Here is a 27,992-nt window from a genome sequence, read left to right as displayed (position 1 = left end):
AGGATGCGCTGCCTGTGGTCACACACCAGCTGTACATTGAGGGAATGGTAGCCCTTCCGGTTGCGGTAATCCTCGGCATTGTTGATAGGTGCCCGCATAGCCACATGCGTGCAGTCAATGGCGCCCTGCACCATGGGGAAGTCGGCGATCCTCGCAAATCCGACTGCACGCTGCTCCTGCCTCTCTAGGGTCATGGGGAAGGAGATGAATTGGTGTCTCCTTGCGAAAAGGGCATCGGTGACCTGCCGGATGCAGCGATGCACGGCGAACTGGGAGATGTTCGCTATGTCCCCAGCAGCGGCTTGGAAGGAGCCGCTTGCATAAAAGTTCAGAGCCACCGTGACCTTCACTTCCACCGACAGAGACGTCCTGCACATCAGCTGTGGACGCAGATCTCTGTGAAGCAGCTGGCAGATCTCTGCAACCACCTCCCTTCTGAAGCGCAGCCTCTTAACACAATGCGCGGCAGTCATGGTGAGATAGGACACCTGCTGGCGGTATTCCCTGAGTGGGTAAGGCCTACGTTGCCGACGCCTGATGGCCCCTCTGCGTCTAGGCATGGCTGCCCCTCTCACACAGCATCTGCGAGCCCTTCGCACATAATGCTGGAACTGAGGGTTGGAACCCCATGCAGCCCCCATAATATACTTGCAAACAGTGAAATCACAATGAGTCAAATTTCCAAGCTCTGGCCAGAAGCCAAAAATACCTCTCCTATGTTGGCCCAAATCAGTAAGGTCTCTTCCTTGGTCTCTGTCCAGAAATCCGTAGCACTAAAGTCATTGCAGCAAAATGGCTGGCCTTTATAGTTCAGTCTAAGTGCCCTTTAATTAGCGCTCCCCGAGGCCCGCAGGGCCTCTGCTGCGTTCCACTTCACAGTTCTTAACAGCGCCACGCCCACATTGGGCGGGCGCCACTGAAGTTCCGGTTTGGGGCGCACAAACGGCGTTGCACGACGAAATGACGTCATAAGCTGCGCGCGCAGCTGAGCGCGCACAAACACTTTGCACCGGCACTAAATGTCAACTGAAGTTGGGCGTAGGCGCAGATCGGTCTGCGCCCGGGCGCTAAGTGCCTAGCGCTCGAGATCTACTCCTCTTAACGGCTGGCGAACGCAACTGAATTTCTAGGCCCTTATCTTTATGCATTTTTCACTTGAATTTGGGATCTCTATTTTACTGTAAATCACTGTGAACACACACTGTCACTAGCCTTTCAATACATATGGACAATTGGATACCAGCAAGTAAGGCAAGATATTTCAACAACTGGGCAGCAAAGATCAAATCGTTAGCGACAGCATTTGAAACACTAAGATTTAATTACAGACTTCAACTCACTGTTTTATATTATCTTCTACAAAAGAATGTTATTAATTCTCAACATTCCACAAGTGAGTTGTCCAGTTCAGAAGAAGTCACATTCCTTTTGAAAATCATTGACCATAGAGGGAGTGGGACTGGGTTAATCATGGGATAATTCATATTGTGGCAGTCTTTCCACATTTAACATATAAAAACACATCAAGGGTTGACGTATTCTTGTCTACGACTTGGCCAACTCAATCTTTACTTATGGCACTTTGACTTGTTTTTTTAAAAATAACCTTTGGAGCTAGTTTCTTTCTGCAAAATATTGCTGCCTCCCAAGATGGTTTGGGAGGGGGAAGGAGCGAACCAGACCATGTCCTGCAACACAGACTAACTGGGAAAGTTATCTGCAAAAGATGAATGACCTTTTGTCAAATCTATATTCTTTTGCTATGTTCAGTATAGCCTGGTTTGATCCTTGAATGCCTGGAGAAATTACTTTTTCTGAAAGAATCATAACCGTGTGCCTCTATTTATTCAGTTATGCATTAATTGAGATCCAACAGGGAGAGAAACTGCAATAGAATAGGAGCGGGCACTGAGATTCTGTCTCTAATAAGTCTAACAAAAAAATTTGAGATGGAAAAATGTTATAAATTGGGAACATGCACCATAGTAACCAATTTTGTCATGAGGAAGGTAAAACGCTAAACACATGCTTTGCTTCAAGAAGTCGCCAGCTTAACCATGCCCTACTCTCTCTATGGCCAATGTTTTTCAAGGGTCTCTGGTCCATCAGCAATCTGTAACTATTCACTATGGTTGAAGGCCATTTTATTTTGCAAGAACAGAATTGAAAATACATTGAGCACCAAGAGCATTAGGGAGCAGCATGATCGATCTGCCATAATGGATATTTAAGTGAATTGGCATCAGCTTGTTCGCTTCCCTTCCAAGCGCTCATTGTGTAATCTGGCTTTTTGAATTTGTGCTGTTCACACAGGGTCACAACAGCTAGTATAACTAGTAACTCGTTCGCTTCAGAATTGCATCATCCCTGTACGCAACTTTCTTATTCACGTAAACTATTCATTACTTTGCTCATCTCATGGCAGCACTGCAATGGTTAACTTTCTCATGCTATTTTTAATGTAGAAATAGGCCAGGATGAGAAGTTTGTCACAGTTGACACTCTTTCATCTCCGTTTATGGCAGGTGCATGTCATGCATATTAATATTCAGAACTTACCTTGGTAGATTTTTTCAAGTCTCCCATCTTGCAGATGTCTTCCCAGTCTGGTGGGCTCATAACACAGCATTGGCTTCCTTTGCAATGTCTTGTCATGCCTGGCGAACCACACTTCACTCTGTATTATGGATGATGATGTTGCTATGTTCCCTTACGTCCTGGATCAGAGCCTCAAGCGCTTGGTCATTAAGATAGCACTTTCTTCTACCTTATTGCTGCAACAAAATTGCAGAAAATTGCTCAGAAGTTTAACATGCACTATTTCAATGTCTTAAGTGGCTGTTTAGCACTTTAAACAAATACTGGACGGGATTATTGCAGCTAATGTTTCATTAGGACCCCCACTGTGTGATTGGTATAGTGCGTATAAATTCATACTCATTAGAGAGAGTTAAACTGTGAGTTCAGGGGTGCGCTTTGTAACACTCAAACAATATAAGGAATGCTTATACAAAAACAAAATATTTTATATAATAAGGAATGCTTAGTTAACCATTGCTGTTTCATTTTTCGGCTGTGGTGCATAACTTAAAAAATATGTTTTATTACGTTTTCTGCAAGATGCAGCGGAATCTGAATGTAATCTCATTATTTGCTGTGATCAGTTACTTATAACAATAAAAATCTGCTTTCCAAACTGCTGTCCATTTGGGACCTTGCTACATGTTGATGTAACCATCGTAAATATGACTATAGAATATAGCCTAGGTAGCAAATGTGCTGCATCTTTACTTATTGAAAACATCAAACACAGCTCTGTTTTACGTTTAAAAAAAAAATACATTTCTGTTCTCCTCCACTAGGTACTGGACATCTGGAATTTACATGTCCTGTGAATCATTTTGATTGCACTGGGACGAGAAGATGTATTCACATGAGTAAACTCTGCAATGGCATAAATGACTGTCTGGATGGACTTGATGAAGGATCTCATTGTCGAGGTAAGGCTACAATAAAATCCTGCTGCACCTTGTGGGACCAAATTTAGTACCTGACTGATGTAATCAAGCATGTTTAAACAAATGAATTTAAGATGCCCTGCATTTATTTTACTCAGCCCCGTGAACTAATTGCTGCAATTTGTGTCATATAAAGTCATTTACAATTGAGCTTATGAACATTCTTGGATCTCTCACCAGCAGCTCTTATTACTTGCTTCTGCTGGTACAAATGTCTTCAACTCTAATAACAGGAAACACAAGAGAACATTTTTGATGTCAGGGGACCAGTAGAAGTTATTCTTGCGGCCCAGAGACTGGAAAGGTTAAAGCCCCCGATTTAACCCAGCCAGGAACAGGACGGGCAGGAGGTTAAAATAGTGGCAGAGCACTTAACGCTGTATTCCTGATGCACTCCCACTCGCCGTGCTCTCCTAATGGTTTCAGAAAAGCTGGTGGAAGGCTGCAGTTTTTCATGTTGGGACCCTTGAGATGCTCGAGGCCAGTGACTATTGGGTGATTAAGCCAGTGAGGGCCCAGCTGTAGCCTGCTATCCCTCGGGTGCCACTGGGGCAGTCTGGCCCAGCTGACTTGCTGGCACTATGACGGATATTGGTTGTAGGAGTGGTGAAGGAGCAGACATGCTGACATCCTGAGAGGGTAACACGTACTGCTCCCATAGCATCACCGTGAGATAAATGCCTAGATAATCTGTGACATGAATCAATCATTCATGTAAGAAAGACTTATGAAATAACACTGAGCGGCCTACGAGTGGCGCTGTCCAGGGAGAGTATAAATACTCGGGCACGGGCCCAGCTTGCGCAGGACATTCTTAACAGGAACTAGTGAAGGACACAACTAGACCTCCATGTTGTAAAACAGTTGATTAAAGCTTTGCTTAATGCTTAGACCAAGTGCCTAGTAGTTTTCTTACGTTAATCTGTTTTGGTGGTGTTGCTTGAAGGAGAACTCACCTGCTCTTCTTTGAATAGTGCCAATGGGATGTTTTTTATACTAGCACAAAATAGCGCAGAAACTCGATTTGTGCTGAACATAATTTGTGCTTAAAATCCCGCGATTTCGAGCAAATTATGCTGTAAAACCAACACAACCTAGTCTTCTTGAATCAGATTATGAAGCTATCTAAACCTATATAAAGTTATCCTTTTACAAGTCGTCTTGTAAAAGAGTGATCTTAGATTTACTGATAACAGATTGCACACAATGGAGCACAGATAATCACAGAACAATGTGCCAAGTAGAATATGGTAAACTTTACAGCAGATAATTTTATTCTATTTGTTGTAAACATCTTGATGTATTTGACAAGCATTGCTTTACTGTGGATTTCCCTTCTGTCATCTGTAAAAGATAAACACTTCAATGTTTTCTTTGACGGTAATGTCAGTAACTTGGATAGTTTCAAGAGTTTGGTTCAGAGGAAGTCCTGGTTCTCCCAGACTCTGAAGGTTGCTTGTCTTTAATTTATCATTTTGCAGTTTTAAACCTTTAGGGGGAAAAATTGGGTCACGTCCCAAAAAAGTTAGCGCCCCCACGCCCGAAATTCACCGGTAGCGCCCCAAGAGGGAGGTGGGGTGTTACTGGAAGCTCTACGGCACGCTGCGCTGCGATACTGCAGGCCTTCCTCCCCTTATTAAAGGGGAGGGGCCTAGCACAGCGCGACCCAGGGCCCAGCTGGGCCACCAGGGATCACAGAGCACAGCCGGCACCCCACGGGGGGGGGTGGGGGGGCTGCAGAGGAGGCCGGGGATGGTAGAGGGGGCAGGTGCTGGCAGGAGGCCAGCAACAAAAATGGCCGCCCAGCACATTCCCGTTAATTAGCGCTGCCCCAACTGCAGGTAGGCCCCCCTGACCCCATCGGACAGAGTGTCCGGCGGTAATTCAGGGGGCGCTATTAAAGACCGCAGCTGGGGCGCTGCACACGGCAATGACATCATCGCCTGCGGTGCAGCGCCGCGGGGTGCTAATGGTTACCGCCGTCGCTAACCTCCTGCTGAATTTTGCAGGAGGCGTTGGTGGCACCGCGCACAGGCGCTAGTTGCTTTGCACCCTGTTAGCGCCCTCTTGGGCGCTAACGGGAGGCGCAAATCAACCGAATTTTTAGGCCTTGCAGTATTCTTTGCAATTTTAAGGAAGAAAGTAAAATAACCCTTTGAGGATGGTCATGAGCACATTCTTGTTATTCAGGTTACTTCCCAATACTCTTTGTGCTATTTGCAAAAGTCAGCTTCCTATGATCCAAATCTTGACCTTGTGCATGAAATATATAGGTTAGCAGAAATAGCATGGGATGCTGCCATATACACTTGATCTCTCTAAATAGGCAGAAAAAACCACACTGCTCAACCATACAGCTGAGGAACAACTACAATGCAAATTAATTGTAACAGGTTAAATTGTACAGATATAAGGATAATTCAGCAGGTAAACATAACAGATGCAACACTTGACAGTACCTTTTCCAAAAAAATAAATACCAAAACCTAGCAGTTCTTTTCAGTAACTGTAGGGTGGGAGTCCATGATAATAAGCTTTACGTGAGAAGTGTTCCTCACAGAAGCCTTACTAAGCCCCAGCATGTATAGTAGCATAGTAAAACAGGAAAAGGGACAAACACCAGCCTGGTTATATATCTTCTTTGATGTCGAGGCTGGCTCACTGAAAGGTAGAAGAGTATCTTTAACAATTAATCAAAGCAGTCCCACTGCAGGGACCGACCAAAGACAAAATAAATGAGCAGATGTAAAGAACTTCAAGAAACAAAAACATACCCAGACAAAATTTGACTTTAACTCATTCAGATCCCAGAAATTGGTATCTATTCTGCTTTGTCTGCAGATGCTCAGACCGAGCACAAATGGAATCTTAAACATGGCTTCCTTTTAATAAAAAGAAAAAAAGAAAGGCTTGCATTTATATAGCACCTTTCACAACCACCGGACGTCCCAAAGTGCTTTATAGCCAATGAAGTACTTTTTTTGAAGTGTAGTCACTGTTGTAATGTGGGAAACGTGGCAGCCAATTTGTGCACAGCAAGCTCCCACAAACAGCAATGTGATAACGACCAGATAATCTGTTTTTGTTATGTTGATTGAGGGATAAATATTGGCCAGGACACCGGGGATAACTCCCCTGCTCTTCTTCGAAATAGTGGCATGGGATCTTCTACGTCCAACTGAGAGAGCAGGCGGGGCCTCGGGTTAATGTCTCATCCGAAAGACGGCACCTCCGACAGCGCAGCACGCCCTCAGTACTGCACTGGAGTGTCAGCCTAGATTTTTGTGCTCAAGTCCCTGGAGTGGGACTTGAACCCACAAAATTCTGACTCGAAGACAAGGATGCTACCAACTGAGCCACAGCTAACACTGCATTGCCTTGCCTTGCCTAAGCTATTAAGATATATTAAAAAAAATACAGAATTTCCTAAGTATTAAAAGTGGACAGATTAATCACATGCTCATCCTCCTTCACCGAGTTGTGTGGAATGATTCAGCCAGAAAATAGCTTGTGACTGTATGGTTCAAGATATTCCAGTTGAATTTATAGTTTCAAATGAGATAACCCAAACACAAACATATTTATTTTCTGAATGCCTTGCTATTGCTGGCATTCCACTGAGAAATTTGGCAGAGAAATTATGGGGAATTTTAACCTAAAAAAAACGGGTGGGTTGGGGTTGGGTGGGAAGTTAAAGTGTTAAAAAATCTGAATCCCAACCAGAACCGGCCTCCAACCCGTCCACTTCTGGATTTAATGGAGGCGGGATGGGGACGGGAAGCCAACCCACTCCCAGGAGCCAGGTCCTCTATTTAATATTATAATGAGGCTAGAAACCTCTGCTTTAACCTCCATTTTGAATTTAAGTGTAGCTGGTCGGGTTTTGCAGGCCTTGTGAAACCCATCAGATAATTCAAAGAGAGGACTGCTGGATCCAGGAGGTAAGTGCCTTTACATCCCTATCTAACCCACACCCCAACCCAAGCCTCCGATTTCTCCCCCCCCCCACCCCAGGTCTCCCTGCCCCCCGCAACCTAAACCTCCGATTTCCACCCCGCCGCCCCCCCCCCCCATCCAGGCCTCCCTCCCCAGCCCCCTCTAAATGTTCCTCTGGCCATTGATTGTTCCCTAACACCACCACCCCCCCCCCCGCGCGCTTCTCCGGCCCTTGATCACGGCCGAAAGCCACCCCTGCTCTGCCAACAACCCCTTTGCTCCTCTGGCCTCCCCTGCCCCCGTGCTGGTCCTGGCCCCCCATCTTTCTCCGACTCTCTCCTCCCCCTACCACTACCCACCCCTCCCCCGTGCTGGTCCCGGCCCCTGACCACCCGATCACTCTCCCCGCTCCACCGGCCCTTCCCGTGCTCCACCAGCCACCTCCCAGCCCCCACGCGATCCCTCCCTCCCCCCTCTCTGCGGCCTAGTGCTACAGGCCGACTCTCAATCTGGCTGACTCCAGGTTTCCTGACCGCTTTGGAGCACCCACACTCCCAACCTGCCTTCCCATTAAAATTCAGCCCAATAAAACTCACCCATCAATACAAGTGAATTTAAGTAACTGGCCGACTATCAGTTACATGATCTTTTGGCTTGGTGTCAAGTGTTTTATCACCTGAACTACTCGAAAGTAGTATGTTTTAAATGTTAAAGGTAATGGAACAGCATAAATTTCATGAAAGGTAAGTTACTGAACAATTAGTTTTAAAAGTCCCTGAATAAAACTGAATAACTACAATAAATATCTGGGTTAAGTGTGGTTTCATCTGAAGATTGTCAGAGCTAAGTGTTGTGTGCTGTCGGTGTTGCAATTAAATTATTCTACTTTAATGCTACATACACAAGAAATTCATTAGGTAACAAAATTAGACTTACTGTGGTTTCCTTAAGGTAGTAGTTGGCCAAGATTGTTACACTGGGGACCATAAACTACTGCCAACCACAATAAACTGAGTTTAGAGCATGCACAAAGAAGCAAAAGTGCAATAAATCTGAACAGAAAAAAAATTCCACTGACTACTTAGCACTGATGGTATTTACGGTAGGTAATGGAAAGACCTGCTTTGAAATGATCATTCATTTTTTTAATGTGTTGAGCTGTCTGTACCATGAGGCTTTGGAGGAATAGAAGGTGGTCTCCTTACTTACCAAATTTGGTCACCTGCCAAAATATTTATAGTCTGAGTAATGTAAACTAGTGAGGCCCTCCATTATCCTGATTGTACTTCCAGGTCTGCTGACCATTACCGTGAGCTAAATGAGCAGCAGATTTCAGAATATTTTGACTGTGTGGATTTCTAGGCTTCTTTGCTGTGGTAGCAACAGCCTGATTAAGTGAACTTTACAATTTCAGTGGCATGTTGAGATCAAAACAGACATTCACAACAACAATAACATGCACTTATATAGTGCCTTTAACATAGTAAAACACCCCAAGGCGTTTCACAGGAGCGTTATCAGATCAGGTGCGACACCAAGCCACATAATTAAGACAGGTTGCTCAAAGAGGTAGGTTTTAAGGGGCATCTTAAAGGAGGAGAGAGAAGTAGAGAGGTGGAGAGGTTTAGGGAGGGAATTCTAGAGCTTAGGACCTAGACAGCTGAAGACATAGCTGCCAATGGTGGGTGAAGTAAATCAAGGATGCACAAGAGGCCAGAATTGGGGTAACGCAGAGTTCTCGGAGAGGATATAGAGATAGGGTGGGGTGAGGCCATGGAGGGATTTGAACACAAGCATGAGAATTTTACATTTGAGGCATTGCAGGACTGGGAGCCAATGAAGATCAGCAAGCTCAGGGGTGATGGGTGAACAGAACTTGGTGCGAGTTCGGATATGAGCAACAGAGTTTGGGATGAGTTTACGAAGGGTGGAAGATGGGTGTCCATATAGAGAAAGGAGGATGGCAACTGTTCTCTAACTGTCTGAAATATGTAGCCTGAGAAAGGAAAGAAAGAAAATTAAAAAACTTGCAATTATATAGCACCTTATTATACCCTCAGGGCAACCCAGAACCCTTTCTAACTAAGTGATATGCATAAATACGTCGAGTTTACAACAGGAAACATGCCATTTGGTCTACCAGTCCATGTCAGATTCTACCCTCCATGCAAGCAAATAGTCATCCCTTTTACCCATCATGTTCCCATGTCCTTTTATCCCTATTCCTTTATCCACCTATCCGTAATACTTGACCGGAGGCGAGAGTGCTACGACAAAGCTAAGGGGCACAAGGCATTTATTACATAGGCAAACGCACCAACCAAAATGCTGTGTACAAACAGAAAATAAAGGAGTAGCAAGATATTTGGTTTTGGTGGTTTTGGTTGAAGGAAAAACAAGTAAATCTCCATATTTCTCTTTGGGTATCGTCTACGTCCACCTACGCACACAGCTAGAGTCTTAGTTTAATGTATCATCTCAAAGGGGCAACAATGCAGCACTCCCCAATTACTGCACTGAAGGGTCAGTCTGGATTATCATAGAATCAAAGAATCATCATACAACATAGAAGGAGGACATTCGGCCCACCGTGCCTGTGCCGGCTCGTTCAAAGAGATATCCAATTAGTCCCGCTCTCCTCCTCTTTCCTCATAGCCAGCAAGTTGTTCCTTTTGAAGTATATATCCAATTCTCTTTTGAAAGTTACTATTGAATGTGCTTCCACCACCTTTTCAGGCAGTGGATTCCAGATCATAGCAACTCGCTGCATAAAAAAGTTCTCCTCATCGCCCCACTGGTTGTTTTGCCTATTACCTTAAATCTGTGTCCTCTGGTTACCGACCCTCCTGCCAATGGAAACAATTTCTCCCTATGTGCTCTATCAAAACTCTTAAATATTTTGAACACCTCTATTAAATCTCCGCTTAACCTTCTCTGCTCTAAAGAGAACAATTCCAGCTTCTCTAATCTCTCCACATATCTGAAATCCCTCATCCCTGGTACCATTCTGGTAAATCTCCTCTGCACCCTCTCCAAAGCCCTTTTATGTTACCTGCTAATCTTTTCTCATACACTCTCTTTGCCCTTCTTATTTCCTTTATCATTTCGCCTCTGTGCTTTCTGTATTGTGCTTCAATTTCTGTTGCATATAAATTTGACATTTATCTAAAGCCTCCTTTTTCTGTTTCATTTTAATCTCTGTGGCTGTGATTTTACTTACCTCAGTGGGTCTGGGGCGGGCGATGTCAGTTGCAGATCCCGATCCCACTGCTGGCTCCATCCCGCTCTGTGAAATGAAGTTCCGTTGATGGGGCTTGTTAAGTCCGCCCAACGCATTTCCTGGGCCAATTAGAGGAAGCGGGTCTGGTGACATAATTTCAAGATGTGTCATCAGCCAGTTTACTTAAAGGTAACATGTCCACATTTAGTTTGACATTTGTGCTGTCAGTGTTCTACAGCAATGACAGAGGTGCAGAGCTGCACCCAGGTGCCCCCATGTCTCCCTCCATATGCTTATGGAGGGAGTCAGAGCACGCAGGGAGGACTTCTTCCCTTCCAATAAATGGAACAGACCTCCCCAGGAGACCAGCACAGCCTGGTTGCACATTGCATAGAAGGGCACAAGCAGGAATGTCACAGAAACATAGAAACATAGAAGAATAGGAGCAGGAGTTGGCCATTCGGCCCCTTGAGCCTGTTCTGCCATTTAATGAGATCATGACTGATCATCCAAATTCAGTATCCTGTCCCTGCTTTCTCCCCATATCCCCTGATCCCTTTGGCCTTAAGAAATATATCTAACTCCTTCTTGAATATATGCAATGAATTGGCCTCAACTGCCTTCTGTGGTAGAGAATTCCACAGGTTCACCACTCTCTGGGTGAAGAAATTCCTCCTCATCTCAGTCCTAAATGGCTTACCCCTTATCCTTAGACTGTGACCCCTGGTTCTGGACTCCCCCGCCATCGGGAACATCCTTCCTGCATCTAGTCTGTCTAGTCCTGTTAGAATTTTATAAGTTTCAATGAGAGCCCCTCTCATTCTTCTAAACTCTAGTGAAAATAAGCCTAATTGACCCAATCCCTCTTCATACGTCATTCCTGCCATCCCAGGTATCAGTCTGGTGAATCTTCGCTGAACTCCCTCCATGGCAAGAACATCCTTCCTCAGATAAGGTGAACAAAATGGCACACAATACTTAAGGAGTGGTCTCACCAAGGCCCTGTACAATTGCAGCAAGACATCCTTGCTCCTGTACTCGAATTTTCTCGCTATGAAGCCCAACATACCATTTGCCTTCTTAACCGCCTGCTGCACCTACATGCTTACTTTCAGTGACTGGTGCACAAGGACACCCAGGTTTAGTTGCACTTCCCCTTTTCCCAATCTATTGCCATTCAGATAATAATCTGCCTTCCTGTTTTTGCCACCAAAGTGGATAACCTCGCATTTATCCACATTATACTGCATCTGCCATGCATCTGCCCGATCACCCAACCTGTCCAAATCATACTGGAGTTTCTCTGCACCCTCCTCACAGCACACATGCCCACCCAGCTTTGTGTCATCTGCAAACTTGGAGATATAACATCTAGTTCCCTCGTCTAGATCATTAATATATATTGTGAATAGCTGGGGTCCTAGCATCGATCCCTGCAGTACCCCACTAGTCACTGCCTGCCACTCGGAAAAAGACCTTTTTATTCCAACTCTTTGCTTCCTGTCTGCCAACCAGTTCTACTATTTCTAAGGCCACTTCCTTAAGTACCCTAGGATGTAGATTGTCAGGCCCTGGGGATTTATCGGCCTTCAATCCCGTCAATTTCCCTAACTCCATTTCCCTACAAATACTGATTTCATTCAGTTCCTCCCTCTCATTAGACCCTATCTTCCCTGACATCTCTGGGAGGTTATTTGTGTCCTCCTTTTTGAAGACAGAACCAAAGTATGTATTTAATTGGTCTACCATTTCTTTGTTCCCCATTATAAATTCCCCTGATGCTGACTGCAAGGGATCTACGCTTGACTTCACCAATCTTTTTCTCTTCACATATCGATAGTAGCTTTTACAGTCAGTTTTTATGTTCCCTGCAAGCTTACTCTCATGTTCTATTTCCCCCCTCTTAATTAATCCCTTTGTCTTCCTTTGCTGAATTCTAAATTGCTCCCAATCCTCTGGTTTGCTGCTTTTTCTGGCCAATTTATATGTCCTCTCCTTGGATCTTATGCTATCCCTAATTTCCCTTGTTAGCCACGGTTGAGTCACCTTTTTTGTTTTATTTTTATGCCAAACAGGGTTGAACAAATTCTGTAATTCATCCATGCGACCTTTAAATGTTTGCCATTGCCTGTCCACCATCAACCCTTTAAGTAACATTCCCCAATCCATCCTAGCCAACTTGCACCTCATACCATCGTAGTTCCTTTATTCAAATTAAGGACCCTAGTCTCTGAGTCAACTACTGCACTCTCCATCTTAATGAAGTATTCTATCATATTATGATCACTCCTCCCCAAGGGGCCTCGTCATAGAGATAAAATATAAATATCGTCAGGAGGACCTGTGTGCAGTGGTGCAAAACTTTCAATGATCTCATTAGATCACTAAATGTTAGTACAAAGCCACACTCACCTTCCTCCTGCTGTGCCTCTCATCACATCCCCATAACTCTGCCTTCCCTACCCTATTCCTGCACATCCTTACTCACACCAACTCACCTTGCACCTCCACCCATCCCTGTCTATCTATCTACATTATCACATCCCCATCTCACTAGCCACCCTCATTCTAGTCCAATCATACCAACTAACAACACACAAGGGTAGGCACTTGGATGTTTTATGCAATGTTCATGTGAAGCTTCTGTTAATGTATTGTCAAACATTAAATCCTTTATTTTTAAAACTTTGCATCCTTGGACACATTTTTGTGCACCTTTGGAAGTGGCTTAGTAAGTTGCCTTGAATGGTGAGACATAACAGTACCCCCCGCAATGGTGATGAGTATAAAAGGAATGGCTTGGACATTGTAGGATTGCTTCATGGTGTTGGTTTGGGTTGGTGCCAACCTGACGCATCATGTGGCAGCCAGGGTGTACAGCCTCAAGTGAACTAAATCAGGCCATGGTGAGGCCATCCCTGGCCTCCCGGGCAGCAATGTGGTCGGGTGCTGATGCCCTGTGTCCCTGTGCAGCATCAGGTGATTGCTAAGAAGGTTGATGCTGTGGTTGGTACGCCTGGTGCTGCTGGTGTTGGGGCTGATCATGGTCAGATTCTGAGGACCAAGGTGAGATAGTATAAAGGGCACCCATGTTGATGGAATTGATGGCAGGTGAAGTGGAGATGACAGAAGCATTCTGTCAATGGTGAGAGAGCTCTTCCAAAGAAGTGATACTGGATGGAGAGTGGAAAGTGGAAAGCCTACAGAATCTGTGCTGGAAATGGACTGAGAAGCAGCCTGTGGCTGAGGAAAGTGACGATCTCTCAGGTGGGAGTTTTTATAGCACATTTCAAGCTGTCCAGTAATCAGCTGATTCAATGGCTAGTCAACTCCCACCTCAGCTTAACAGATGTGATCCCCGAGCAGCATGGACCCCCGTGGGTAAGCAGTTAAAGTGAAAAGGTAAGGTAAAATGTATTCTTAATGATCTCTCAACAAGGCAATAATCAGCTCAGTGCTGATAGACCCGACAATGGGAAAGGCGTGTGGCGGCGGGTTGACAGCGGGGTCCCAACCCGCTGTGGGAAAAATAAACACTTTCCCACCCAACCCGCCACCAATCCTGCCTGCTGACCTCCCTAAAATTCCGGCCTATATCTTTACTCATCCAGGGAGCTCTATCTGTGGATGCCTTTCATTTTCCCCTCATAGGAATGTGTTTAAGTCTATTAAGCCTGTTCCATAGGACTTCCCAAAGCGTTTTACAGCCAGTTAAGTACTTTTGATGTGTGTGGCTGAAATATAGAAATTAGCATGTCTATTACAAGTGTAATACACTATCATAAAAGGGTAGTGAGAGGAGGGGTGGGGCCGATTAGGGACCAAAAAGGAGACCTATGCATGTAGGCAGAGGGTATGGCTGAGGCACTAAAGAAGTACTTTGCATCTGTCTTCACCAAGGAAGAGGATGCTGCCATAAACATAGTGAAGGAGGAGGTAGTGCAGATACATGATAGGATAAAAATTGATAAAGAGGAGGTATTAGAAAGGCTGGCTGTACTTAAAGTAGATAAATCAACAGGAGCAGATGGGATGCATCCTGGGATGCTCAGGAAATTGAGAGAGGAAATCGCAGAGGTACTGGCCATAATATTTCAATCGTCCTTGGATACAGGAGTGGTTTCAGGGGACTGGGGAATTGCAAATGTTACACCATTGTTCAAAAAATGGTGTAAAGATAAGCCCAGCAGCTATAGGCTAGTCAGTTTGACCTCGGTAGTGGGGAAGCTTTTAGAAACAGTAATCAGGGACAAAATTAACAGTCACTTGGATAGGTGTGGATTAATTAAGGAAAGCCAGCATGGATTTGTTAAAGGCAAATCCTGTTTAACTAACTTGATTGAGTTCTTTGCTGAGGTAACAGAGAGGGTTGATGAGGGTAATGCGGTTGACATATTGTACATGGATTTCCAAAAGGCATTCGACACAGTGCCACTTAATAGGCTTGCCAGCAAAGTTGAAGCCCATGGAATAAAAGGGACAGTGGCAGCATGGATACGGAATTGGCTATGTGACAGGAAACAGAGAGTAGTGGTGAACTGGTTGTTTTTCAGACAGGAGGAAGGTGGTGTTCCTCAAGGGTCGGTTCTAGGACCACAGCTTTTCTTGATATATATTAATGACTTGGACATGGGTGTACAGGGCACAATTTCAAAATTTGCAGAGGACACAAAATTTGGAAATATAGTGAACAGTGAGGAGGAGAGTGATAGACCTCAGAAAGACATAGACAGGCTGGTGAAATGGGCGGACACGTGGCAGATGAAATTTCAGGAAAGAAGGACTTCAGTTACGTGGATGGACTGGAGAAGCTGGGGTTGTTCTCCATGGAGCAGAGAAGATTGAGAAGAGATTTGAGAGAGGTGTTCAAAATCATGAGGGGTCTGGACAGAGTAGATAGAGAGAAACTGTTCCCATTGACGGAATGTTTGAGTACCAGAGGACACAGATTTACGGTGATTGGCAAAAGAGCCAAAGGCGACGAAAGAAAAAACTTTTTTACGCAGCGAGTGGTTAGGCTCTGGAATGCACTGCCTGATAGGGTGGTGGAGGCAGATTCAATCACGGCTTTCAAAAGGGAATTGGATAAGTATCTGAAGGAAAGAAATTTTCAGGGCTACGAAGAAAGGATGGAGGAGTGCGACTAGCTGACGTGCTCATGCAGAGAGCCGGCACGGGCTCGATGGGCCAAATGGCCGCCTTCCGTGCTGTAACCATTCTATGATTCTATGATTGTAAGCTACCTAAGACATTTATACCTGAATGAATTGCTGGAATTCACACCTTTAGTATTTGGTTGCTGAAGGATTCATTGTTAATAAACTCTAAATAGTTTTTCACAATGCACTATTCCAATTATGTGACATGGTAACTTTCCTACTTTGGAGACACAAGTTGAAAATGCCATTTCTAACAATTTATTTTCTTCAATTTAAGCCTGGATAATTCTGGATATCAACTTACTAAAGTTTTCAATTATGGCATTCTTTTGTTTTAATCTCCGTTATTGTCATACACTTGCTTGTTTCTTATAACTCATGGGTGCAGTTTATTTCACAAAAGCCTCTTCTTTCCAAAAGCAAACACACAGTGAGCTTTCAAAAACAAATTAAAAACAATCCTCAGGCATATGTGGGGGACAAAGGGAGGAAAATGTGAACTGTGAAACTGTTCCCATTGTGAAACTATCCCATCACCTCAGACTGATGGAATGAACATCTCCTTTGTCTGCCAGCTGTCAGGGTCCTAAGTGATGTGAGTTTAGATAATTCCCATTGAATTCAAATTCACGAGGCAAAAAATGCTCACAATTTGACCTAATACAATACAATTGGAAGTCTCATTTGGACAGGATGCTGTGGTGCAATAAAAAAATTCATGCTGCTACGGTAGCCAGAAGTGTTCGTTTGAGGCTGGAGTGCAGCAAATTGTTGAAGCAAAGTAGAGGGAGCATTTACTCTGCATCTAGCTGTTTGATACCTAACATATTAGTGTTTTACCGAAAAATATTAATGTTTCATTCTTCTGTACTGGCATTCCTCAGCTTGATGTGTACAAAAATGCATCAAGAAATTTTTTTTTAATTAAAAATATCAGCAACTAAGTAGAGTAATAGCTAACAATGAGTTCCAATACTATAATTTAAATTAATAATTCTGAAATCATAACCCACTGTAACAGGTTGGAGACTGAAAGTTGTTTTCAGTGGAGCAGGAACCAATAAAGAATCTTTTAAATGAGTTTCCTCAGTCCAAAATAATTTATTAGAGGAAATTATGCACAAGTTGACAATGGGAACTGTATTACCAAAGGCTTTGATGCTGAGTTTGATTCTAACATTTAGGACACAGGTTTTTTTTAGTTGTTCTTTGGACGTGGGAGATGCTAGCATGACTACCTCCCCAATTGCCCTGAGAAGGTGGGCCTTCTCTTTTTGAATCGCTGCTGTCCTTGTGGTGATGCTCTTCCACGATGGTGCTAGGTAGGGATTACCAGCAGCTGTGAAGGAATGGCAATATGGGCTGGATTTTAAGGAGGAAAGTGGTTGGGGGCAGTCAGGGGAGGGTGATCCAAGGCGGTCAGAAAACCCGGGAGTGGCCCTGCTGACTTTAACGGAAGGGCCTGATTTTCATGCAAGGCCTCTGTTTCCCACCCGCAGCCAAACAGATTGAGAGGGTGGCTGGGTCTGGGCGGGCAAGTCTGCGGCACTAGGCCGCACAGAGGAGGGAGGCTGGGTTTGCATGGGGGTCGGGCTGTTCAGAAGATGGGGGGGGTGGGGTTGGGCAGAATATTGGTGGGGGGAGTGAGGATGGGGGCCGGATGATGGGTGGGGGTGGTGGTGGAGGGGTGGGGGGGCGGTGAAGGGAAGATCGTGGCCAGCCACCGGATGATCAGGATGGGGTGAAGGGAATATCATGGCTGACCACGGGAGGACTGTGGCCTGCCTCCGGATGATCGTTGGGGGTCGGGAGGCAGTGATCAGAAGCCTCGTGAGGGGGTCTCCGATTGTGGGGGCGAGGTTAGGTAGGGACCCTGGATCGAGGAGGTACATCTAAAGGCACGCACCTCCCGGATGCAGCAGTCCCCCCACTTGCTGTAACTGCCGGGTATTACAAATTATGAACAGGATGTTGTGGTGCAATAAAAACAAAATGAATGTCAAAGAAGAGGCTTCCAGCCTCATTATAATATTGAAATTGACATCCAGCCTCCTGGGAGCAGGTTGGCTGCCTGTCCTGCCTCCGTTAAAACCGGAAGTGGGCGGGTTGGAGGGGGGGATCGGGTCGGGATTCCCATTTTTAACAATTTAACTACTCCCATGCTCCAAATCCACCCTTTTTTAACTTAAAATTCTCCCCAATATGTCGAAGTTTGTTACTTGGAGGGAAACTTGAGGATGATGTTCTCGCAACATTGTTGCTCTTGTCCTTGGTGATAGGGGACATGGGAAGGGAGATGCTGCCAAAGTAACTGCTGAGATGCTGTAGTGCATCATGTGTTAGCATGTACTGCAGCCACAGTGCGCTGGTGATGGAGCGGATAGATAGCAAGTGCAGTGGCACAGGGGCCAATCAGGTAAACTGGGTTGTCCTAGATGGTGTCAAGTTTCTTGAGTTTTATTGCAACTGTACCCATCCAGACGAGTGGTGAGTATTCCTGAATTTAGCCTTGTAGATGATGAAATGGTTCTAAGGGGTTATGAAGTCAGCCATTTGTCACAGATTACCCAGCCTCTGCCCTGCTCATATAGCAACAGTATTGATGTGGCTTATTCAGTTACACTTATGGTCAATGGGAACCCTAAAGATGTTGATGGTAGAGGAATTTGGTGATGGTAGTGCCCTTGAAAGTCTGGGGGAAATGGCTCACCCTTCTCTTGTTTGAGATGGACATTACCTGGTATGATGTGAATGATACCTGTCAATTGTGAGCACAAGCCTGAATTTTGTCCATTTTTAAATGTGGGCTGGCATGGGATGGTTCATTATCAGAGTAATTGCGAATGGACCTGAACCCTTTGCAGTCATCAATGAACAACCCCACTCCTGGCCTTATGATGAAGTGAAGGTTATTGATGAAGCATCTGAAGATGGTTGGGCCAAGGGGGCCATCTTAAGGAATACCTGCAGCAATGTCCTGGGGCTACGACCTTAGCATTGACCTCTGAATATTACAGCCCACTTCCTTTGTGTCAGATATAATTCCAGGCACTGTAATTTTTTCCTCTTGACCCCCATTGATTTTATTTTTGTTAAGGCTCCTTGGAACCTTACTCGGTCAAATGTTGCCTTGATTTACTCTCACTGAATCTCCATCCATTCAGTGCAGCCTGGCGGCTTTGAGCCAGAAGGAAGACTGATGACAACAATGGGAGTAATGCAGGGAATAAGGGCAAATAAAAAAGCATGATGGACTGAAACAATTATAAAAGCAAGGTAAAGGAGGTTAAAAATTGGCCAGAAAGGCTAAAATACAAAATGAGGTTGAGATAGCATGAAATATGTTTTTTAAATGTCAAGGACGAGTATATATTCACAGCAAACAGGTGAAAAAGGAAATGGTGGAGCACTTGAAAGAGCCCAAAGATGCCATAATATCGAATAACCAAGGAATTGTAAATACAGGCCCAGATCTTTTGGTAAGAATAACAGTGAGGAGCAAATCTGCAGGGAAATCGCAGAGATATGCAAAAGCTATAGAGTGGTGATATTGGGGGACTTTAATTACCCAAATATTGATTAGGATAATGTTAAGATAAAGGGAAAGGAGGGGGAGGAAATTCTGAAATGCGTTCAGGAGAATTTCCTTGACCAGTATGTTCTTGGCCCAACTAGGAAGGAGGCATTGCTGGATCTGATGCTGGGGAATGAGGTGGGCCAGGTCGACCAAGTGTCTGTGGGAGAACACTTGGGTACGAGTGATCATCGTATCATAAGATTTAGATTAGCAATGGAGAGCGGCAAGGAACAATCTAGAGTGGAACTTCTAAACTGGAATAGGGCTAACTTCAATGGGATGTGAAAGGATCTAGCCAGGGTAAAATGAAACCAAAGACTGACAGGAAAAACTATAATGGAACAATGGGTGATCTTTAAGGTGGAGATGTTCCAAGTACAGGCTAGGTACATTCCAACAAGAGGGAAGGGTAAGGGAACCAAAGCAAGGGCTCCTTGGGCGATGAGGGAGATAGAGAAGATGAAGAAACAAAACAAGAGGGTGCATGATGAATGTCAGGTGAATTCTTCAAGGGAGAACCAGACCAAATACAATAAGTTGAGAGGGGAAGTGAAGATGAAAATAAGATTGGCAAAGAGAGAATATGAGAGTAGAATGGCGCTTAACATACAAGGGAACCCAAAATTCTTCTACCGGCATGTAAACAGTAAGCAGGTAGTAAGAGGCGGGGTGGGGCCTATTAGGGACAAAGAAGGTGATACATGCTTAGAGGCGCAGGTCAAGGCTAGAATACTCAATGAGTACTTTGTATCGGTGTTTACTAAGGAGGTGGATGCTGACAAAATATCAGTAGAAGTGGAAAAGGTAGAAGCAAAGTAAGGGGTGAAAATTGATAGACAGGATGTACTAGAAAGTCTGGATATGCTTAGAGTGGATAAGTTGCCTGGTCCAGATGGCTTGCCTCCCAGGTTGCCAAGGGAATTGGGGGAGGAGATAGCGGAAGGGTCTGCCATAATTTCCCAATCTTCCCTAGATGCGGGGGAGGTGCCTGACAATTGAAAAGTGGCAAATGTGACACCATTGTTCAAGAAAGGGTCTAAGGACAATCCTAGTAACTACAGGCCGGTCAGTTTAATATCAGTGGTGGGTAAAGTTTTAGAAACAATATTCAAGGAAAAAATTAATGGGCACTTGGAGAGGTTTAAACTAACTAAGGAGAGCCAACACAGATTTGTAAAAGCAGATCGTGTTTGACTAATCTAATTGAATTTTTTGATGAAGTAATAGAGGATTGATGAAGGGAATCCAATGGATGTTTTCTACATGGATTTTTGGAAGGCGTTTGACAAAGTAGCACATAGAAGGCTGGTTAACAAAATTGAGGCTCATGGAATAGTTGGGTCAGTGACAGCTTGGATAAGGAATTGGCTTAAGGACGGAAAACAGCGAGTTGTGGTAAATAGCTGTTTTTCAGACTGGAGGATGGTAGACAGTGGTGTTCCCCAATGGTCAGTTCTGGGGGCCACTGCTTTTTTGATATATATAAATGACCTGGGTATTGGAATAGAGAGTAGAATTTCTAAATTTGCCGATGACACCAAACTTGGAGATGTGGCAAACAGTGATGATGATACCAATCGACTGCAACAGGACATGGAAAGGCTAGCAGAATGGGCAGACAAGTGGCAGATGGAATTTAATACAGAGAAGTGTGAGGTGATGCATTTTGGCAGAAGGAACAGGGAGCGGCAATATACACTTAATGACACAGTTTTAAAGAGTGTGCAGCGACAGAGGGACCTGGGAGTTAATGTGCATAGGTCCCTGAAGGTGGCGGGACATATTGAGAGAATGGTTAGCAAAGCATGTGGGATCTTGAGCTTCATAAATAGAGGTATTGAGTACAAAAATAGAGAAGTTATGCTGAACCTTTATAAAGCGCTGGTTTGGCCACAACTGGAGTATTGCGTCCAGTTCTGGTCACCACACTTTAGGAAGGATGTGAAGGCCCTTGAGAGGGTGCAGAGGAGATTTACCAGAATAGTTCCGGGGATGGGGGATCTTAGCTACAAGGACAGGTTGGAGAAGCTGGATTTGTTTTCATTAGAGCAAAGGAGGTTGCGGGGTGATTTGATAGAGGTGTACAAGATTATGACGGGTTTGGATAGGCTAGATGGGGAAAGGCTGTTCCCACTAGTTGATGGTACAAGGACTAGGGGACACAGATTTAAGGTTTTGGGCAAGAGATACAGGGGGGACGTGAGGAAAAACCTTTTTACGCAACGAATGGGGAGGACCTGGAACTCGCTGCCGACGGAAGAGGTGGAAGCGGACTCAGTCAATGTTTTCAAGGGGAGACTGGATAGGCACTTGAGGGAAATAAACTTGCAGGGCTACGGGGACAGAGTGGGGGAATGGGACTGACTGGATTGCTCTACAGAGAGCCGGCATGGAGTCAATGGGCCAAATTGCCTCCTTCTGTGCCGTTATGCCTCTCTATGAGGCTATCAGCGCTCACCGTTATTATGGAATAAATCAGACAGAAACTTCCATCATCTGCACATGCACAGTTAAACGCGGAAATCAGGAAGTTGCTGTCCGATTTGCCCTGTTCCTCCACGAGCTTTGATGCACTGGTATCTTGCTGAGAGATTCGCAATAAAACACATGAATTTTGGGCGTGAATTTGCAGTATTTACCCAGTAGAAAACCACTAAACATGCCAGAAAAATTTAGGGCTTTTCCAATCAAGTGTAAGTGAATTTTTAGCGTTGTGATAAGTCTGAATTACTGCCAAACAACACCTCTGACACTGAAAATGTTTCTTTACAAGTGAGGAGTCTCATTCATTCAGATTTTAATTATTGTTGGAGATTTTAAAAATGTAATTCAATTTTTTTTTAACTTTTTCTTTCTGCCTCTTTTTTGTCTCTCTCTCTTAATCTCATCTTTCTTTCCCCCTCTCTTGATTTTGCTTTCTGTACATGATTTTACATTGAATTAAATATTCTAACTTACACTTCCTGGTTTAGACTCTGTAAGGATTCTTCAATCTGATTGGTTGAAGAGACGCACTGTTGCTTGACCTGTTCACACAGGTCTCAGATCCCCTGTAGCGGGCGCTGTGCTGTATCAGACTCCCGATGACTATAAGTTGCCGCTCAAAAGCCCACGAAAAGTCTGTGAGCAGATGTAAGCGTAATAAATATTGAGCGCCATTCGTTTGCCACTGACCACAAAATTAAGGCCATACTAAATGAATTCTTCCTTTCTGTGTTCATGGAAGAGGTCGGGGACAATTTCACTAGCATATAGGTTAAATTTTCAGGAGATCCTGAACGAAATAGAAATATTAGCTAATGCAGTCACTGAAATGCTGAGAAGGTTAAAGGAAGACAAGGTACCAGAGGGGCTCGATAGCATAGAATGTGGGCATTGGTTTTCCTTCAGGTAAGCAACATAACTTTTTCTGTCGCTACCTTGGCCTGTTAATGGCCTCAAGCTCCCTCCATCCAAGAAGCAGGGTGCCACTCTGATCTTCTGCCAGGTGCTCAGCTGGGCACCTGCCGTCAATAGTTATATGACTCCTTGTCCAACAATTCCAGTGCCAGATTTAGGGATTCCAGATCTTAATTTTTAAGCAGATGTGCATTTCTGTTACTAACTGCCTGTTATTAATTGCCTATTTCTCATTTTGAATTTGGTACTATTGCCTGGTTAAATATTTTAAGAAATATTATTTGAGCATTGATTGATGACACCATTGATGAGATAACTGCCTTAATTTTCTCTAAATGGCATTCTAATCTAAACCAGAAATTAGTTATTTGGCTGTTAGAATCAACAGACTGGAATTTAGTCATGGAACACATAGGTCTAATTTTCCTTCTTTCTTCAGATACGTTCACCCTTCCCCCAACTAGCAAATTTTAGAAATAATACAAGAGATCAGGCTGAATCATTCAACTAGGACACGTGTGACAATAAGGCACTCACCTTGGGCAGTATTGTGGCACAATGCATTTGGAACAGCAAGATATTCTATCCTATTAAAATTGGATTTAATGCTGTGTAGAAAATGCAGAGTAGTAGTAATAATGTTAGCAGATTACTACTCTGAAATCTGCAAGGAATAGTAAATGTGCAGTCACACTACCTCATCTAAGCAGCTATAGTTTAATGGGAGAAAAAGGTACAATATTTAGCCTTTGTGCTAATATTTGCAATTATCAATGGTAAAAATAACCATGGGAACTTGTTCTCAAAAAGCATAAAGTTGTTTTCTCACCATTTTGTACGTGACAAATATTTTTCTAGAATTGGCAAAGGCAGCAGTTTCAGCCATTATAAGTTATAAATGTGAAATAGTGAATAATATAGCTTGTTGCATAGATTTAATGTTTGCTAAAGCACATATTGCTAAGTGAAATTGTGTATTCTCAATTGGTAAAGTATGAGACTACAAGTGGAAAAACTCTCAAATCTGTTATTTTTATCAATGTAAGGTGTAATGTGGAGCTTTGCTCATCGAATGTGTATATCAGGCAATTTGAGTCTGTGACCTCATGATTTTCAATCCATTTATAATTACCGGATAGATTATAATTAAAGTAAACTGCTACAGTGAAAATCTTGCTCCCCATACAACAAGTTTGAGTTAAGATGGAGCAGTTAAGTCTTTCCCTTAGTAACTTCAAGGTAAGAGGTTACTCTGCCTCCAAAGATTCCCTTAGTCAAGTCTAAAAAGTCAGATCAACTTTTCAGGGTGTCCTCAGTGTGAAGACAGGACTTGATCTCTACAAGGACTGTGCGGTGCTCAATGCTGTCATGGACAGGTGTATCTGTGACAGGTAGATTGGTGAGGATGACGTCGTGTAGGTTATTCCCTCGGGTTGGTTCTCTCATCATTTGATGCAAGCCCAGTCTGGCAGTTAAGTCATTCAAGACTTAAGAATGTAGCAACATAAGAAATAAGTAGGCCATTTGGTCGTTTGAGCCTGCTCCGCCATTTAACAAGATCATGGTTAATCTTCTACCTCAACTCCACTTTCCTGCACTATCCCCATATTCCTGAATTCCTGCTGTTCCCAAAAATTTATCAACCTCTGTCTTGAAAATACTCAACGACTGAGAATCCACAGCCCTCTGGGGTAGAGAAGTCCAAAGATTCACCATCCTCTGAGTGAAGAAATTTCTCCTCATTTCAGTCCTAAATGGCCAACCCCTTATTCTGAGACTGTGACCCCTGGTTCTAGACTCCCCAGCCAGGGGAAACATCCTCCCTGCATCTATCCTGTCAAGTCCTGTAAGAATTTTGTATGTTTCAATGTGATCACCTCTCATTCTTCTAATCTCAAGAGAATATAGGCCAAGTCTCCTCAATCTCTCCTCACAGGACAATCCCCCCATCCCAGGAATCAATCTGGTGAACCTTTGTTGCACACCCTCTATGGCAAGTATATCCTTCCTTAGGTAAGGAGACCAAAACTGCACACAGTACTCCAGGTGTGGTCTCACCAGGGCCCTATATAATTGCAGTAAGATGTCTTTACTCTTATACTCAAATCCTTTTGTAATAAAGGCCAACATACCATTTGCTTTCCTAAATGCCTGCTGTACCTGCATGTTAACTTTCAGTAATTTTTGTACAAGGACACCCAGGACCCCCTGAACACCAACATTACCCAATCTCTCACCATTTAAAAAATACACTGCTTTTCTATTTTTCCTACCAAAATGGATAACTTCACATTTCTCCACATTATATTCCATTTGCCATGTTCTTGCCCACTCACTTAGCCTGTCTATATACCCTTGAAGCCCCCTTGCATCCTTCTCATAAACATAAGACATAAGAACATAAGATGTAGGAGCAGGAGTAGGTCATTTGGCCCCTCGAGCCTGCTCCACCATTCAATAAGATCATGGCTGACTTGGACTCAACTCCACTTCCCTGCCCGCTCCCCATAACCCTTGACAAGCTGAGTGAGTGGGCAAATACATGGCAGATGCAGTATAACGTGGATAAATGTGAAGTTATCCACTTGGGTAGAAAAAACAGAAAGGCAGAGTATTATTTAAATTGTGATAGATTGGGAAATGTTAATGTACAGAGGGACCTGGGTGTCCTTGTACACAAGTCACTGAAAGCAAACATGCAGGTGCAGCAAGCAGTTAGGAAGGCAAATGGTATGTTGGCCTTCATTGCAAGAGGATTTGAGTACAGGAGCAAGGATGTCTTACTACAGTTATACAGGGCCTTGGTGATACCACACCTGGAGTACTGTGTGCAGTTTTGGTCTCCTTACCTAAGAAAGGATATACTTGCCATAGAGGGAGTGCAGCAAAGGCTCACCAGAATGATTCCTGGGATGGCAGGACTGTCTTATGAGGAGAGATTGGGTCGACTAGGCCTGTATTCACAAGAGTGTAGAAGAATGAGAGGGGATCTCATTGAAACGTATAAAATTCTGACAGGGCTAGACAGACTGGATTCAGGGAGGATGTTTCCCCTGGCTGGGGGGTCTAGAATGAGGGGTCACAGTCTCAGGATACGGGGCAGGACATTTAGGACTGAGATGAGGAGAAATTTCTTCATTAGGGGGTATTCAACCTGTGGAATTCTCTACCACAGAAGGCTGTGGAGGCCAAGTCACTGAATATATTTAAGAAGGAGATAGATAGATTTTTAGACACAAAAGGCATCAAGGGTTATGGGGAGAGAGCGGGAATATGATGTTGAGATAGAGGATCAGCCATGATCATATTGAATGGCGGAGCAGGTTCGAAGGGCCAAATGGCCTACTCCTGCTCCTATTTTCCATGTTTTTTCTATGTTCTATGACTCCCTTATCGTTCAAAAGTCTGTCTATCTCCACCTTAAATATATTCAATGACCCAGCCTCCACAGCTCTCTGGGGAAGAGAATTCCAAAGATTCACGACCTTCTGAGAGAAGAAATTCCTCCTCATTTCCGATTTAAAAAGGTGCCCCCTTATTCTGAAATTATGCCCCCTTGTTCTAGATTCCCCCATGAGGGGAAACATCCTCTCTGCATCTACCCTGTCAAGCCCCTTCAGAATCTTATATGTTTCAATAAGATCCCCTCTCCTTCTTCTAAACTCCAATGAGTATAGACCCAACCTGCTCAACCTTCATCTCCGGAATCAACCTCATGAACCTTCTCTGAACTGCTTTCAATGCAAATATATCCTTCCTTAAATAAGGAGACCAAAACTGTATGCAGTACTCCAGCTGTGGTCTCACCAACGCCCTGTACAGTTGTAACAGGACTTCCCTACTTTTATACTCCATTCCCTTTTCAATAAAGGCCAACACTCCATTTGCCGCCTTAATTAATTGCTGTCCCTGCATGCTAACTTTTTGTGATTCATGTACAAGGACCCCCAGAGCCCTCTGTACCTCAGCATTTTGTAATCTCTCCCCATTTAAATTATAATTTGCTTTTTTCCTACCAAAGTGGATAACCTTGCATTTTCCCACATCAAACTCCATCTGCCAGATTTTTGCCCCCTCATTTAGCCTATCTATATCCCTTTGGGGATTCTTTGCATCCTCTACACAATTTGCTTTCCCACCTATCTTTGTATCATCAGCAAATTTGGCTACATTACACTCAGTCCCTTCATCCAAGTCATTAATATAGATTGTAAATAGTTGAGGTCCCAGCACTGATGCCTGTGGCACCCCATTAGTTAAAGTTTGCAAATCTGAAAATGACCCATTTATCCCGACTCTCAATATTTTGTTAATCCTGTTACAACTGCGTACAGTTTTGGTCTCCTTGTTTAAGGAAGGACATATTTGCATTGGAGGCTGTTCAGAGAAGGTTCACGAGGTTGATTCCGAAGATGAAGGGGTTATCTTATAAAGAAAGGTTGAGCAGGTTGGGTCTATACTCATTGGAGTTTAGAAGAAGGAGAGGGGATCTTATCCTCTATCCATGCTAATATATTACCCCCAACCCCGTGAGCGCTTATCTTGTGTAGTAACCTTTTTATGTGGCACCTTATCGAATGCCTTCTGGAAATCCAAGTACACAACATCTACTGGTTCCCCTTTATCCAGCCTGCTCATTACATCCTCAAAGAACTCCAACAAATTTGTCAAACATGATTACCCTTTCATAAAACCATGCTGACTCTGCTTGACTATATTATGATTTTCTAAATGTCCTGCTATCACTTCCTTAATGATGGACTCCAGCATTTTCCCAATGACAGATGTTAGGCTAACTGTTTGACAGCTGCCTGCTTTCTGTCTCCCTCCTTTCTTAAATAAGGGCGCTACATTTGCGGTTTTCCTGGGACCTCTACAGAATCCAGGGAATTTGGTAGATTACAACCAAACCATCCACTATCTCTGCAGCCACCTCTTTTAAGACTCTAGGATGCAGGCCATTGGGTCCAGGGGACTTGTCCACCTTTAGTCCCATTAGTTTGCCACTACTTTCTCTCTAGTGATTGTTTTAAGTCCCCCCCACCACAGCCCCTTGTTTATCCATTATTAGGATGCTTTTAGTTTCTTCTACCGTGAAGACCGATACAAAATATTTGTTCAAAGTCTCCGCCAGTTCCCTATTTCCCATTATTAATTCCCCAGCCTCATCCTCTAGGGGGCCA

At 43.9% G+C, this 27,992-nt stretch overlaps 1 protein-coding gene across 1 annotated transcript in view; it reads left to right on the top strand.

Annotated features, from left to right (window-relative positions):
* The window catches only part of LOC147120556 (low-density lipoprotein receptor-related protein 1-like), a 2,135,446-nt gene that overhangs the window by 560,889 nt on the left and 1,546,565 nt on the right, over nt 1–27,992 (top strand). Inside the window, exon 3 of the mRNA XM_085986655.1 lies at nt 3,363–3,500. Coding sequence (XP_085842781.1) covers nt 3,363–3,500 — 138 coding nt within the window. The remainder of the gene's footprint in view (nt 1–3,362; nt 3,501–27,992) is intronic.

The sequence above is a fragment of the Somniosus microcephalus genome, chromosome 4 (genome assembly GCF_052327205.1).
Source record: "Somniosus microcephalus isolate GS21.2 chromosome 4, FLI_Smic_1.0, whole genome shotgun sequence".
NCBI lineage: Eukaryota > Metazoa > Chordata > Chondrichthyes > Squaliformes > Somniosidae > Somniosus > Somniosus microcephalus.
This window is presented reverse-complemented; position numbering and strand designations above follow the sequence as displayed.